At 35.6% G+C, this 17,787-nt stretch overlaps 1 protein-coding gene across 1 annotated transcript; it reads left to right on the top strand.

The window, feature by feature from the left end:
- Nucleotides 1-13,540: 13,540 nt before the first annotated feature.
- Nucleotides 13,541-14,008, top strand: LOC149203210 (xyloglucan galactosyltransferase XLT2-like). The gene has a single exon (XM_089400151.1). It carries the CDS (start codon nt 13,541-13,543, stop codon nt 14,006-14,008), a length of 468 nt encoding a protein of 155 aa, XP_089256277.1.
- The last annotated feature ends 3,779 nt before the right edge of the window (nt 14,009-17,787 follow it).

Raw genomic sequence — 17,787 nt, 5'->3', positions numbered from 1 at the left:
ATAGCAAGTGGGAGAGTGTGGGGTGTGTGTTATATTGTTTCCATGACTAGCCCCACACACCTACCTATCATTTTGTGCATGGTTTTTTCACTTGGTTTTGAGCATGATGGTTTTCTACCTATGATAGCTTGTAGTTATGATTAAGGGAACTACAAATATGTTGTAATCCAGGGTTAGTGGATTTGGATTTATGGATGTTTTGACATGTATATATATGTATTTTAACATTCAAAGGAATATAATGAGAAATCAATCTCGTAATCTCGATTTTTGGGATCCAGGGGAAATATTTGTGTATTTGTTTTGCATTTCTCTCCATTGTATATTTTGTGTTTTTAGAATTCATATGGAGGTAATTTCTATACGGGGTGAAAACCTACATAATATGGTTGTGTTTAATTTTGATTATAAAAGTGTTCGGGAAAAGGATGAGGAAAAACATCCCAAAAAGCCTATTTTCTTACCAAAAAATAAAATATGAGGCTTCACAATAGAATATGGCAAGGAGAAATTGATGCAAAAGAGTTTGTACAACAAAATCACTATGCAAAAGTAGAATCAAAATCGATCGATGTTGTAATAATAAGTTGTGTTATAGTAGTAAATGGTATTGCAAAAGAGAATTGTATTTTGGTAATGGATTTGCAAGGAGATCCTACTAAACAATGGAATAGATGTAGATGGGAATTTTTGATTCACATTATGTTTTACATGATTAAGTGTTGGACAATTGGCAATGATAGAATGGAAAGTGGCATCAGCTATGTGGGCAATGATGTCAACTAGGTAAGCATTGATTTGCATGAAAGTATGATTGTGCCAAGAGAGATGATCAATGCTCTGGTAGTTGTAGTGTTTAGTAGAAAACTGTCATGGTAGAACATTAAGTAAAGAAGTTATAAATATTATAGCTATGGTGATTAGGTGACCTACGATTTGAAAGAAATTCTATCTCATGAGATTAGCTCAGATGCTTCAGAAGAAGTTCCATTTTTTAATGGAATGGATTGTATATTCTATAATATTAGAATGGGAGCTCATTTTATGGCCATTGATTTATTTGTTTGGTTGTATGTAGTATATGTAGTGAATAATTAATTTGATATAGAGGCCAAAAGGTTTATCAAGAAATGATTTCCAAAGGTAGATGGTGATAAAGTAAGTCATTACAAGTTTGTAAGAGAAAAGTGGGAAAAATTCCATTTCTTATATGGAGAATACAATTGTGTAGCCCAAAAATAGGTTAAAGAACCTTTTCCCTCAAATTGTGAAACAGACTCTGCAAATTTTGCTGCCATTAGAGGAAATTTCAGCCTAAAAGTTCCCAAGAATTTTTATGTAATTTCCATGTCATAATCTGTAAACCAATCAAAATACTTTAAAATTAAAAACAGGGACATGTAAATATTTTAGAGGGAAAAGAAGAAAAACTACTTTTTTAATTGTATTTTTTGTTTATCTCCTTATAGGTTTACTCAAATTTCAAGTGTAGACACTTGTTGAATGCAAAATTAAATTCCAAATCCAATGAGTACCCATTATGAATAAGTTTGAGTTGATACACATTGATAAAATTCAAGATAAATTAAAAATGTGTGTTGAACACACTTTTTAATGTATCTTCAATTTTTATCAGTGTGGGTCTTGTCAAAAGTATATATAATGGTTACTCATTGGGTGTTGAGATTTATTCTGCATATAACAAGAATCTAAACTTGATATTTGAGTAAACCTATAAGGATACAAGTTAGAAATACAATTAAAACAGAAGTTTTCTTCTTTTCCCTCCAAACTTCATGACTCTTATTTGATTATTTTAACTGTTATTTTATTATTTTTCCTTAGGAGGCCACTTTTAGGCTTAAATTTCCTCTAATGACGATATAAGAAAAGGAGGAGGAAGAGGAAGAAAGCATCCTAGAGGAAATATGCTCAATAGATGAGTAACTTTCTTGAAATAAAGAAGTTGTTGCTCATCACTCTCAAGATGATGAAGAATATTCAGATGAAAGGTTAATCACATTAGAGGATAAGCTATTTTTTTGTCATAAATGTAAATAAATACATCATTTATCATCTAGATTTCATGCTCATCTTCTAAGGAGAAATATAGTCATACATTTAGGAGTTCAGAAGAAAGTCCTAAATTTGTATCAATATTTGATAAGGGTATCTCTGAAGAAGAGGAAGAAACATGAAAAGAGATCCCATGAGTGTTCATCCATAACAGAAAATGAAAGTATCTCTGGTAGTGATGAAGAAGGAATACTTCTCAGGCATGTGGGAGATTCCATAGATACAAAAGGTAATCTAGATATTTATGATCACATTGATAACACATATGATAGTAAATAAAACGATCTAGATGAAAGAATATACTTGAAGGGGAAGCTAATATTTTATCTAAAAGAGATCAAGGAGATTTCATAAATTAATATCAAGCAAAAGGAGAAATTGCAAGAATATGATCGTAGTAATGATAATTTGAGAAAAATTGTTGTTTATCTTAATGTTAAACAGGAGGAAGCTAACAGATTTAATGAAAGACTGACAACTCAATTCAATGAGAAGGAAGCTTATTGTGATAAAATACAAGTTGAAGTTATTTCATTTAGACATGATCTAGAAAAGGAAAATTATCATATATCTAAAAATTATAAATGAAAATTGGGTTCCAAGATTCCAAATGAGATTATCAACAATTATACATCCCCTTCCATCAAGGTTGGTTTGAGATTCAATTAGAAATCAAGTCCCAAGAAAGAAAAGGTTAAAAACTCCTCTTGTCAAGCTAAGGCATTCAAAGGTTCCAATAGCAAGAATCATAATTGAATTATTAGATAACAACAAAAACAAGAGAAACAACAAAATCTAATAAATAAACAACAAAAAAGGAAACGAGAGGAGATTTCCACACAAAAGAAGTAGTAGAAACAAAGAAATGCAAATGACAGCAATCCAAACAACTATTGATGAAACATGAAGAACGAGAAAAGGTCCTCTTCTCCTCAAGGACAAATTATCTCGACACATCAAAGGTTATTTCATGGTTATTTCTTTCCTTGCAATAGCTTTAGTCATAAACCCATAGATTGTAGATGGTATGTAAGCAAGAAAAAAATGTTTAGTAGCTACAATCCAAGAATGCATGAGATTCCTTAGAATAAGAATGGTATTAGCAAGAGAGGACTTGGTAAGAAGGTTGTCAATAATATCAATTTTTCCATTCTTAAGTTACATTGAATGTTAGTATTATTGCAATTATGAGGATAAGGAAAAAATTTGCAAGTATTAAAATTCCAGGATTTCTTCTTGAAATTAGAATTCAAACGAAGGAATTCATCCCTTAAAGATTAGAAGAAATAATAAAACAAAGGGAAGTGTGGTTTTATTCATCATTGAATGTAATGCAAGTAGGCTAAATCAAATTAAAGAAACTCTACATAGATTCAATTTTTCAGACAAGAAAAATAAGTAGAGTTAAGACGAATGATCCTCTTACCCTCATGGTAGATCACTATGTATGTCTTGCAATAAGAAAATGCTTCAAACACAATGAAAAGGAAGCAAAAATATTTGGATGAAGAAAGAGGAAAGGAAGGAGAACTGTGCTATAACCGTTAACAGTCAAGATAATTACCAAGAAGGGGTAAATAAAGTGTTGAAATGTAATTCTTCGATCAAGACTCAACCTATGAAGGTTTAGAAGAAAAAGCACGAAAATATGTCTAAGGGGAGTAGATCCTGAGATCCTCTTCATTAAAAGAAGTGAATGGCTTCAAATGAAGCCAAAAGGAGTACAATCCAATGATCATAACGTTTATTCATAGAGGTGCCTCTGAAGGATTTACGTAAGAATGAGTCCCCTTGTTGGAGAAGAAGAAAGTGTAGCCAACATCATTCCAATAGGTATACTCATCAACATTTTGTGTTGTGAGAACAAGAGGTGTTGCAGCATAAGTGTGGAGTGATAAGAGGCCAAAAGATAAAACTAGGCCCATAAGATTAGTCCCAAACTAGAGGCAAGAAGGCATATATAAGAGATCAAACAAAGGAAGATAGAATTGGCTTAGGGGGAAATTATTTACTATTAGAAGCAAACATCATCCTTGGCCTCAATAAGAGTCATTTCTTAGGAAATGAAAGGTTTGCATCTTATATCAAGTATCCTTATTTCATTTACATAGAAAATTTTATTATGTAGCAATCCTGATGAAAAGTACATATAATAAAAGTTAATAAAGGAAAAATAAGACCACGGGTAAGGGACACATATTCCAAGCTAAATATTGGGCAAAGATATCCTAGTGGACATCATTGGATGTGTTTTTTGGCTAAGGAAAATTTGAAAAGGCTAAGGCAAAGGCATTAAAATCAAAAACGACATTTTTGGGACATTTATTAATGAAAATAAAAGAAAATAGGAGAAAAAGAAGGTAAAAGGTCACAGGTTGCATGTGAGGAGGAAATTGAAGGAAAATAATGGAAAATGGACAAAATAAAGGCATCATTAATAAAAAGGCTTCTCAGGATCCATTGGTAACCTTTTGTCAAGTTCAAGTTTGGATCTCTCTCATTATTCTCTATCTCTCTCACTCTCCTCATCACTTAAATTTTTCTTCGAGCACTCTCAGTTTGGATAATGCATGGAAAACCAAGCAAAAGGAAAGGAAGGTAAGCAAGGATCAAGGAAGAAAAGCAGGATCAAGAAGCTTCAACAGGAATACTTGTAGGTAAGGTTTTGCATGTGTGATTTCCTACCTAGTTTGGACATAGATGTATTTGCATGCTAGTGTATGGTTCTCTTACTCTCATTGGAATGGTTTTTCTGGGTTATGATAGTGATCTTTAGGCTCTCGTTGCATTTTTCAAGTTTCCATGGTGTTGGGATGTTTATCTCAGTTTTCAATCTTTGGTTTGATGGATGGATTTTGGAATCTGGGGCAGAGGTGGTCCCAAGTTCCATTCCCAAAGGCCTAGGAATCCCTTGACCCATTTTGGTCAGATACATGATAAAGCTTAAGGGAGAAGTCTTGTTTAGGGTGTAGTGATCTTGGTTTGGATTGTGGTAAAGCCTAAGCGAATGTCTTAGTTTAGGGCATAGTGATTTGGGATTGAATTGCAGTAAACCCTAAGAGACAAGGAGATGAAAATTTCCTGAAGGATAGTGATGGATTCTAGATGCCATTCCAAGCTTAGCTGGGTTGTGATCGGTGCACCGATTTTTGTGTAATCATGGTTTGATGAGGGTGGAGGTTGTTTAACCTCTCGATTCCCATGGTTTTTCTTGGATTGGTTATTCTATGAGATCCCACATTCATTCTTGGAATATGGCACGGGGTTGACTTGATGCAGGGACAAGTAATTCATATAGTACTGGTCCCACAAAACTACCATAAATTGAGACTTTTGAAACCAATATTTAAACAAAGATAAATAACATTAAGTATAAATAAGTATTAATTTATGTCGAAAATCTCCCCATACATTGACTAGGCCCACAACTATCCATAAATAGTATTTTACTACTTAAGACTGCAAACCATATTGACCCAGCTAGAAAACATCTAAAACCATAAAGGCTTCCAAAATGGTATATTACAGAAGTACAAAGCAGTAGTCACTTCAACCCCCACTCATCAGAACTGCAGCTTTGCATCCCAAATAAATATGCCTACCCACACATAACAAAAGGGAATGTATGTCAGCCATAACTGCTGTGTTATTCAACAACTAAACATCCTATGTTCAATAAATGACACCCAACCTAATAACATTTAAACCCACTTTGTTCAATAAATGACACCCAGACCCAATTACTGCAGTAAATGACACCCAACTCACTCTATTTCTCATTAACACAGATCGAAGCACATGGATCAACAAATAACCAATTCCCAACCATTACATCACATCAAATTAAATCCAGACCACACATTCAAATTGAAGCCATTGCAATCCATGTCCATCCATGTCCACCAATTATATTTTAGTGACAAAAACTATAAAAGAAGTTCGACCACTGTTGAAGTTGAATCTTATGCTTTCAAACTATTCAACAAACTTGAAGACAACATCACAAAACAGTTGCTAGTATATCCAGGTTAGTTATATCAATTAAAACAAATTCTTCTTACGGTTTTATTTTCATTTATCAGAGTTCTTACAGTTTCAGTTCTTATAGATTCAATTTCGCTTTCATGAAAATCAACACACAACCTACAGTTCTATTTCACAATTCACCTTCTTACAGATTCAATTTCACTTTCATGAAAATAAACACACAGCCTATAGTTCTATTTCACAATTCACCTATTTCTATTTTTATGTTTAGAATTATAGATGTATTGATGTGCCCGTTAAGGTTTTATTGAAAAGCATAATCAAATGACTACTACTTAAGAAGAGCCGACATATAACCAGGAGGATTAGATGAAAACAGACTGTAAGGAAAACACTGTTAAGGAGCACCGAGATATAACAACAAGGATATGACAAAAATAGACAATAACGAAAAGACTATTAAGGGGAATCAAGTTATAAGATGAAAACATATATTAAGGAAAATACTGTTGTCCATTTAGATGAAAACATACAGTAAGGAAAATTGAGTACATAGATTTCATAAATCAACATTAAATACTTTGCAATAGGTCAATTTCTCCATGGAGAATTTATCTTTTCCTCTCTATACTCCTTTACTTCTCTTGGTTTGATGATCAATATATGCATGACCACATTTTATTAACTCCACCACCACAAGAGCGGAGTTTTGATCAAGCTACATATATGTATATATTGGGATCTTGTTCATCTGGTCACAATAAATCCCTTGATATCAAATCTTTAATGCCCTTTTCCAGTGATTTACTGTTGGCTTTTAACGTGCCTTCAAGTTGCTAGATACATTACTCAATAATCATTGATGATGCAAAACCTTTCTACTTTTCATGATACGAACTATGACGGCTTCAATGGCTAGTTTTCTATCTTTTTCCACGGTCCTTGTGACTTTTTTCTTCTCATTAATGAGGCTAGGAAGTGGAACCTTAATCCTGGCCATTTTATGTGTAAAAGCAGAATTGAATTCAAAAGTATCATGTGGAGCTATTGTTTTGATGGGTGGCTGCTTCAAAAGAATTTTCTAATTTCTACATGCAAGTGAATGCAACAATCTCCCAACATCTTCATCTGGTAAATTCAACAAAAATTTAGTGTCTTCATACGTCAATTTTTGGGATTCATTGAACAACAATAGCATAACTGCTTGATAGGTTGTTATTGTCATGTCTATATGCTTGTGGTCAAAATGGGAGATGATATCACATGTGCCCAGTGAATGTATTCATGTAAGCTTCCTATTTTTATGTTGGGTAGAATAGAAGTGCTCGAAAACCTCAACACAAGTAAGCATCTGAGATGGCAGATTAAGTTGGGAGCGTTGGTAGGTTGGCCACATTGCCATATTCAACACTGCAGGGGAGAAATCTATTGTAAGATGATTTTGTTGTTTCGAAATATCATGAAAGGTAGCTTGCATTTCTTGGTTAAGGACAAAATCATTAACCATGGCCTCCATCTTGAATGTAAGCTGTGAACCACACTGAACCTTGAGCTTTGACAACAAACTCCATTCATGATTTTCAATTACCTTTTTATTATTGAACAACAATTTGCGAGAAAGTATTTCCTTGCAAAATTTAGAAAATACATCTTTATTACCCACATACCTAACAAGCTTCACCACTTTTTCCAACTCACATTCAATATGATCATTGTCATCCCTTTTTAGTAAAATATTACGAGCTGTAGACAGCAACTCTACAACCCATAGTTGCTTTTGTAGGTTATCTTAAAAGTTCCCCAACCCATGCAATGTATATTTGTAGGTTATCTTAAAAGTTCCCCAACCCATGCAATGTATATTTGTAGGTTATCTTAAAAGTTCCCCAGCCCATGCAATGCATATTTCTTGAACAAGTTCTATATATTCATTGTCTCAGATATGGAATTTTTTTTGTGATTTATATAATTGAAGGCGTTATTTGCTTAATCCAAGGATGTCCAAAGCATTCTTATAGGACAAGATTTTACTTTAATCTTGATCTATCACCTGGAAACGAATGTTGTGTGTCATGAAAATTATGGGTGCTGACTATCATTTTTTTTATGTGCTACATGGATCAAGTTTGTCGAGCTTTAAATATTCTCGCTTTTTGGTCACAGGCCTTCCTCCTTTCGTTCGCTTTTTGTCCTACATATTCCTAGCTTTATGCGCATCTTCTGAGGCACATAACTACCGATAACCAAAACATCACAAGTTGTGATCAATAAAGTAACTGAATGTGAAGGAACTTCTTCTTTGGCCATTGCCATGGTTCTAATGATGCTAGCATGTGTAATATCACTAGTAAATGATACGAGATAGAGTGAAACAAAATATATGTGCACATTTCTCTTAGCTAAAACACTGTGTAAATAGGTGAAAAAAGGTTAATGGAGAGACTCAGAATGTAATAATCAAAATCAACTAAGCTAGAAACTGAAGATAATTTGGCTTTTGGTTGCCTATCCTCCAAATGACCTAGGACAAGATTTTACTTTAATCTTGGTCTATCACCTGGAAACCAATGTTGTATGTGTCATGCAAATTATGGGTGCTAACTATCGTTTTGTTTTTGTGATACATGGATCAAGTTTGTCTAGCTTTGGATATTTTCGCTTTTTGGTCGTAGGCCTTCCTCTTTTCCTTGGCTTTTTGTCCTACTTATTCCTAGCTTTCTGCCCATCTTCTGAGGCAAAAGAAAGTTGTAATTTGCAATGAGAGACTACGAAGTAATGCAATTCAACATTTTGGAAGTCAAATCTATGAAATATTATAGTTGAGCAGATTTCTTGGAAACATGATCCAACTTTTCCTTTATTTTAATTACCCCATTATTCAACATTTCTTTCTCTACATGATGAAAGCGTGGAGTCAAGGCTTTTTATGCACATAACTACTGATAACCAAAACATCACAAGTTGTGATCAATAGAGTAACTGAATGTGAAGGAACTTCTTCCTTAGCCATAGCCATGGTTCTAATGATGCTAGCATGTGCAATATCACTGGCAAATGATAAGAGACATAGTGAAAAAAAATATATGTGCACTTTTCTCTTGCTTATGCCTTAGCTAAAACACTGTGTAAATAGGTGAACAAAGGTCAATGGAGAGACTCAGAATGTAATAATCAAAATCGACGAAGCTAAAAACTCAAGATAATTTGGCTTTTGGTTGCCTATTTGGTTGTTCTAAAAATCTAAGTTTTCTTCCAGTTACATCAGTGCAGTGGGAACATAGGGATGTGGTCAAAGGACAGGTTTGGAGAAAGGGATGTTGAGGCATGAACTCTATTTGTAATCTTCGACTTCTATAATAATACATATTTCAATGTGAGCCAATCACTTACAGAAAACAACAAAACAACAAAAAAACAACAAACAACAAACAACAAACAACAAAACAATATTTTAAGTAGTCAAAATGAACAAGAGCTTTGTTGGGAAATGTATAACAAAACCAATCAATACAGTCATGGTATGTCAAGTGTAAAGACCAGTTATCAAACCAACATACAACAAAATGATTATGTATATTTGATTTTTCAAGGATACTAACATACATGTTGATAATTTCCTGTAATAAAGCAGAAGTATTTTTGCAAAAGTAATAATGCATAATTTACAAATATTCTAATGTCTAAATGCATTCAATAATTTTACAGGTTGTTGTATCTATGGAAAAAGGAAGTTACTCTTCTCGTACAAGGAGAAGTGGTAGGAGAGTGACAAGGGGTGCGCAGTTGCGATGCACATCGTCTGATGAGGACAAGCCAGGTGATGTCAATGCCAACAGTGCACCAGGGAACATTGTTGATGATGACCATGTGACAGCAGCTGATGTTATCACGCTATCAGCCATAGAACCACCATCAACAACAGTCCAAGGGGCAAGCTCAACTAAAAAGATCAGTGCTATAAGAGGATGGACAAAAGAACAAATGTTAGTTGCAATTGACGACATAAAGTTTAATGGATACTCAGTTCGGGCATCTGCAAAAAAACATGGTATTCCTCCCTCATCAATACATTATTTCATAAATGGACTAACTCATACAAAATGTAGAGGGCCTCTTACAGTTATGATTGATGAGGAGGAGGCTGAGGTGGTTGAGTCGTGTAAAGAGATGGCCCAACTGGGACATGGGCTAGAGTTGATACAACTCAAATCAACAGTTGCTCAAGTCTCTCAAGGGAGGAAAAACTCTTTCAAAGATGGGTTTCCTGGTAAATCATGGTGGTTTGGGTTTTAAAAAATGCATACAAAACTTGTATTGCATACTGTTGAGGACCTTGACAGAGGCAGCATTAAATTTGCGCCCTGCAGTTGTGCAAAAGTTCTATGACTCAATTTCTTGTGCTTACGATAAACATTCTTATGGAGAAGACCATGTATGGAACTATGATGAAAAAGGTTTACAAGCAGGGAGGAATTGTGGCATGCAGATAATTACCAAGAGAGGGAGCTGAAATGTGCCAAAGATTTTTCCCAACAGCAGGGAGTGGATAACTATTTTATGTTGAGTCAATGCAATTGGTACTTCAATCCCAGGATTTTATCTATTCAAAGGTAAAAATCAACTAAAAAACTATATACAGAACTGTGAACCAGGTGCATGCATGGCTGCACATCCCCATGCATGGATGACTAAATAACTATTTCTAAGTTGGCTTTTTCACTTTGCTGCATCGGTACTAGGTGGTGTCTCGCCTAATAACATACACCTTTTGATATTATATGGCCATGGGAGCCACATGGTTGTACAAACAATTGAGGAAGCAAACAATTTAGGCATCGACCTATTGACATTGCCCACTCATAACACTCACAGACTGCAACCCCTTGATGTTAGTGTGTTTGGCCCTTTCAAGAACTATTTCTGGTCGGAGCGCGCTACATGGATGGCAAAAAATCCAGGGGTTGAGGTGAAAAGGTTTGAGTTAGCAGAGCTTGCAAGTAAAGATTTTAAAAGGGCTTTGACACAATCAAATATCAAGGCTGGCTTTAGGAGGATAGGAATCTGGCCACTGAACTATGATGCTCTTATGCATGATACTGGTTGTAGCCAAGCATTTCATGTGGATGGTCAGGAAGAAGGGAATGCCCAAACAGGTGTTGAAGTGTAAGAAGTAGATGAAAAAGATGATTTTGTCGCAGCTGGTAATATGATTTCCGTGTCTCAAGGACACTTATATTCTGAGGATGATGAAACTGTATGTGAAACACAATATAACAATGAACAAATTCACAGTAACATGGAGATCGTTCCACCAACTCAAGAACATGAAATTCATGTTGCTGATATTGTTGAACATGTAGTTGACAATGACCAATTGACATTTCCAAGCCAAGTAACGCCACCTTCATGGCTAGCAGAAGCAATGATCAATATGAATGCGCATAATGTCTCAGCAACCAATGAAGAAAGCATGAACATGCCCTCACAACCAGCAGAATTGAACAGTGAAATTGTTCATTTTTTTGTGGACAATAGATGAATGGAAGAAGATGAGGGACATAATGAGGAATCAAATGAAGATAATGATATAGTTCAACCAGTTTCAACAGATACTGAAATGGAAGTACCAAGCAATGACATGCAGGTGGAGGGGTGGAGAGGACACTTGGACGGTTCCTAAAGCTACGAGTAGAGAGAGTATCAATGGAAAAAAAAAAAGGTGCACCGGGTAGTCTTCGTCTAGGCTGAAGCTCAAAGTTACTCACCTCGGAGGACTCTATGAACTTGTTAGTTGAGTCTGAAAAAAAAAAGAGATTTGAAATGCAAGAATTAAAACAGAAAATGAAGGATCTAGTCAAGGAGAAGAAGGCAACAAGGATTGTTGTAGCACAACGTCGAGTAGATGAAAGGATTGAAAGAGATAAAGCAAGGCAAGTTAAAGACCAACAAAAGCAAATAGCAAGACAGGAAAAGGAAAAACGAATGACACAACAAATGCTGGAAAAGGAACAAGGGATGATCAACGATACAAGAATAGCTGATGAAACTAGGATTATTTCAAAATCATTGGACTCCATTGCATATAATACACCATTATTCCAAGATCTCATAAACATTCAAGTGCCACACTATCAAACAGAGGGTTTACCCACTTGCCTTGTTCCTACCAGAGTTGGTGTCAATTATCTGTATGCCCATTACACACCTCCACTTAATGTAGGGGTCAGTAGTGAAAATGTGAGGTATGGGTACTCAGTACCTCATGGCTGGAAGCTCCAAATTGGAATCAATCATATGGAAGCAATCAACCATTTCCTAATTAGCCCTTGACTGGTAGGCCAACCTACCTGGCTCAAGAAGGTAACTCAGGGAGTTTTGGCACTCAATATTCTCAGGGCCATAAAGAATAGTGGTGTCATATGTTTGTGGTTCTAACCACATTATGATGTGGATTTTGGATGGATTGTATCTTTTTCTTGGCACAAAAACATTTTGGCTTACAACACTAGATTGTATCTTTTTCTTGTCACAAAAACATTTTGGCTTACAACACTAGATTGTATCTTTTTCTTGTCACAAGAAACATTTTGGCTTACAACCTAGTAGTGATTTCTTGTGGCAACCTAACTATGTGTTGATAAGAAATTTTCAATGGAATATGTCTTTCTGTAAAATATTAACTATGATAAAACTATTTCTATAAGTTATTCTGTGCGCCCTCCCCGCCCCGTTGCAAAACCACGTGTCAAAGTGCATGGATCCGGTATGACACCTGTCCACTGTGGAGGTCCATGTGTTGGGCATCGGTTCATCACATAAAATTCTATGTCCGCGCCATTTCCTCCATTTGTTCGGGGTCATTGTTGCAATGTTTGGGAATTCAATAATAACGTTCCATTCCAACTCTGGAAAAGAGATAATGGCCAAAGGCTTAGGAAAATGGCTAAATACAAAAATAAAATGACCAAATAGTCTCAAATGAGGAGGAAATCTACCTCATAATAAGTTTTATTAAATGTCAAAAAGGCACTGATAATTTTATTTATTGAGGCGACACTTGAGAAATTGAGTGCACGCATTATCAAGTTGCATATGGAAAAGGCTAAATACAGAAATCAAATGACCAAATAGTCTTATCTCATAATAATTTTTAGAGAGCACTCATTATTAAGTAGAGCAGGAAAAAACCTATCATTTAATCATGTATATATAGAACTGTACATCAAGATAGCCAGGGCATGAAGCCCAGCTATGGCAGCCCATCATCGTGAACAAAATTTTCTTGTAAACTAATAGAGAAGGGGACAAACAAACAAACATAAATTTTATATACAAAGACAATTCTGAAGGCTTGTTAACATTAGAGAACCTAAACACATTTTATCTTCTGACAGATAGAGCCTATGATCTGTCCTTGATGCCAAGAGGAGAGGGAATTGACATTATTGAGTGATGCATGGATTCTTTGAAATGGCTAATGGTGAATTGCACTAAGATGCAGTGTAGTCACAGGCCGGAGGCCCTAATGCAGGAATTGATGAAGGCCAATTTTTGCCTGCAACAGCCCGGGAATTCCCTGACCTGGCGATTAACTTTCCATGGGTTGATAGCTCGGTGTATACCCATATTTTTCAAAAGGGATTCTGCGTATGAGAAATACACATGGCATCTTCCTTCAGACCCAGAAACCTACTATGTTATTATTGCAGAGGAGAGATTGGTGAATTCTAGAAACACCCTCAAAATCGAGGATGTATTGAGCAGTTATTCTGAGGAGAAAATTAGGAAAATGCAGGAAAAGGTCATTAAGATTATACCTAGTTTTCTCTACATGAATTCTACAGAAAAAGATGATGGTGATATTTTTCCAAAGGCTGCCTTCAATCTCAACATTCAAGGTGTGCTTCGCAGAACCATGAGTAACCGGTTTTGGAATCGACTGTAAAATGTGTGAACTCCTTATTTGTTTATTTATTTTATGGTTGCATCAAATTAGATTTCCAAAAAGAATTCAAGATCTAATTATTCAGTTATGATGATATAATCCACATTTACAACAATAGTATTAAATCCAGGGGACTATCAAAATGTAAACTAATGGAAAAGTGTTGTATAAATGAGAATCCACTCAAAGCAGTTTGGAGAATTTTGTCTTCTAAATTGAATGGCCAATAAATCAAGTGTTATAGATCAAAACTGCACTGTGTAAATTGAGAATCCACTCAAAGCTGTTGGAGAATTTGCCTTTGTAAATTGAAACAAATTGAACGTTTCAATTGTATATTTTTCATTCTATTTGGTGCACTGATTTTCATTGGTTCATGGCATGTAAGTTTTGTTAGATAATTAAGGGTTAACAACAGATAATTAATTTGTTCATAGATATAAATGTAGGGAAGCTATATATGCTCATAGATAAATAACTTCAATGGTAGACTTATGCAGCCCCATACATATGGCCATTAAAGAATTTGTTATTTTCAGCCCAACCAAAATAACAACAAATTTGCTTAACTGTAAATATACTCAAATTAGTCAATCTAATGACTTTCTACAAAAGTGCAATGGCTTAATAATGATATCCATTGATCTCGAGAAGTGGATTGCAGTCATTCAGAGTGGTTGGAACCTGAAAATTATTTTTAAAGTGAATTTAAGAAAATTGCAAGATGAAACTATTGGATAGGTGAGCAGCAAAATAGCGAGAGAGGCTTCATTTCAAATACAAAGAGTGAAGTTCCTAAGAAAAGCTTTCATGGACGAGGTGAAGACAAGTGATGGATGCCATGAGAGGATCAACTTTTAAAAGGGAAGCTTAAGGGAAACGTTATGCAAGTAAATTGAGAGCAGCGACAAAGAGTCTACTTAAACACCATTTCAGAGAAGTAATGGATGCATTGTTCCAAAAATGCGGAGAAACACTGGGTAACAAATTAAGTAAAATTAAGGAATTTGAGATGCAGAGAGGATACCTCATTACAACAAAAAGGATTGAAACTTTTTCTAGCTATGACAACCTACAGAATTTGATTAATATTTAAAAGCTAGTTCTAAACCCAAATCTCTCCTCAACCCCACAAAAAATAGGACACAAAAATTTCTATAAAAGGACTGAAACTTTGTCTAGTTACGACAACCTACAGAATTTGATTAATATTTAAAAGCCAGTTCTAAACCCAAATCTCTTCTCAACCCCACAAAAAACAGGACACAAAAATTTCTATAAAAGGACTGAAACTTTGTCTAGTTACGACAACCTGCAGAATTTGATTAATATTTAAAAGCCAGTTCTAAACCCAAATCTCTTCTCAACCCCACAAAAAACAGGACACAAAAATTTCAATTGAGGTGGCTACAAACTGCAACAGTTGGAACACATTTTATCTGTTGACAGACAGAGCCTGTGCTCTGTCCTTGATGCCAAGAGGAGAGCAGAATTGCGGGCCAAGAGGAGAGGGAATTGTTGTCCTGGCCAGTTGTTGGGCGAAGCCCTCCGCCGAGGATGGCATGGGACGGCCAAGGATGGCACGGGGCAAAAATAACAACGAAAACAAGGAATCTATTAGACATATAAGAAATTAAGTCATACCAAAAGAGAGGAGGGTTTCGAGGGTTTGTTTGTGGTCAGTGCTGCGATGTTCCGTTTTCCCTTTATCTTTTTGCTTGGGGCCTGTTGTTGGGCGAAGCCCTCCGTCGAGGATGGCACTGGACAGTCGAGGGCACGGGACGACCGAGGATAGGACGGGATGACATTCCAAGTGATTCCATTGGCATCTTAATCTCCAAGGATGGCACGGGACGACGAAAATAATAGCGAAAACAATGAAATTTCCACAAAAACCCTAAACCCTCAACAATAAACAACATCAAAATATCCACAAAAACCCTAAACCCTCAAAAAATGCCTCAGAAGGTTTACAAAATATCCAAATAGAGTTGTTTGTGTTGAAAAACACAGATAAATTGTTGGTAGGATTAAAATCCTACCAGATATAGGCCATGGATGGTCGCCGACCTTCCTCAGAGCTCGCCAGACCTTCTCCACACCTGCAACGACCTTTTCCACACCTGCAACGAGAAGAAAAGGCCGTTAGACAACAGAAAACCACCAAAAATACCAGCACAAAACAAAAATTAACAACAAATTAAGAAATTACCTCGAGCTCAGTAAAACTGCAACCGACTCCTCCCCAAACAACAAAATTGCCGAATAAGACCACCACCAGAGAAACCCTAAACTACCGGCAGTCCAGAACGACCAAGAAATCTAGGCAGAAAACCACAAGAAAAGCAGAAGCGATGTTCCAACCACAAACCCTAAACCTCCAACAAACATTTGCACCAGCACCTGCATACCAGACGAAGTGCGCAGGTCCACAAACCCTATCAATCGAACAAACGCTTGCAACAACACATGAATACAGGACGAAGCGCGTAGGTTCTGGGGCCGTCCCGCGCCATCTTCGGCGGGGGGCTTCGCCCAACAACCGGCCCCGAGCAGAAAGACAAAGGGAAAATGGAACATCGCAGCAATGACCCCAAACAAATGGAGGAAATGGCGTGGAGTGAAAGTTTTATGGGATGACATGATGCCCAACACGTGGAGCTCCACGGTGGACAAGTGTCGTACCGGCTCCATGCGCTTTGTCACGTGGTTTTCCGACGTGGCGGGGAGGGCGCACAGGTAATGGCGACCCTCCCCTAAATATAAGTATTTGTAAATTATATATCGATTTATAATATTGTAACAACAATTATTATTAATTTAAAAAATTTATAATAAAATAAAAATAAATTTTTATGGTTAAAAGTTTTGTTATATGTTTTTTTAAATACACATATACTTAATTCATATATTAAAATTTTTCTAATTCAATAATAATAAAAATTCAAATAAAGTTATTTATATAATATAAAAATATTTTAATTTAAATATTTATGATACTTATCCATTTTTACTCAATTAACCAGTTATATCTTAAAATTCTGATTTTCCAAAGTATGTCGGACAAAAACTTGAGCGAAAATGGAGTTGTTGGAATAATCCTTACCAGACTCAAAGCAAAAGCAAATGGTAAGCGTGAAAATATTGAGAATCTAACGTGCCATCGCTATGGTAAAGAAAATCTATGGCGTTCCTATTGTCTCCAGGTTTCCTTCATGAATAAGGACTAGGGATGGATATCTATAAAAATGTAGAGTTAGGAAAATCTAATGGTAATTTTTAAGGCAATATGTTTGGAGATTATGTTCACAAAATGTATGAAATTATGGCAATTGGGACAAATGTACTACTACATTATATAAATCGACGTTTCTTGTTTTTTTTTCCAGAAAAATATAATTTATGAAAAAAATATAATTTATGTTTTTAAGTTATTTTAGATGAATCACTAAAAAATATACGTCTCATCAAGATAATTATAATCAATTTTTTTAATCAATACTAAAACAACAGTTCCTATCATTTGTATATGTGACTGGCTTTACCTTTCCAACAAACTCGTAGGCCAACAAAGAGTTGCCTTTCCAACCAACTTGTAAGCCAACAAAGGGCGATGTTTCACGAGTCTAGAAAAAGTCAGAGCCTGCAGGCTCAGCTTGCAGAGCCTCGCTGTGTGAGGAAATGGAAAGTATTTTCCGCTGTAGTTTCCAGTCAGATGCCTTCATCGTCAACAAACAAGGGGCGTAACCAACGTTTTAACGAAATCGGCATATTGGTTT

Source organism: Pinus tabuliformis, chromosome 2_1 (genome assembly GCF_031772625.1).
Source record: "Pinus tabuliformis cultivar Carrire ecotype Pingquan chromosome 2_1, CPIR1, whole genome shotgun sequence".
Lineage (NCBI taxonomy): Eukaryota > Viridiplantae > Streptophyta > Pinopsida > Pinales > Pinaceae > Pinus > Pinus tabuliformis.
The sequence above is the reverse complement of the archived record's forward strand: the minus strand, read 5'-3'. Positions and strand labels throughout refer to the sequence as shown.

Bases quoted from the DNA above. Each gene is read 5' to 3' on its own strand.
- LOC149203210 (XM_089400151.1), top strand. From the start codon at position 13,541: ATGGTGAATTGCACTAAGATGCAGTGTAGTCACAGGCCGGAGGCCCTA.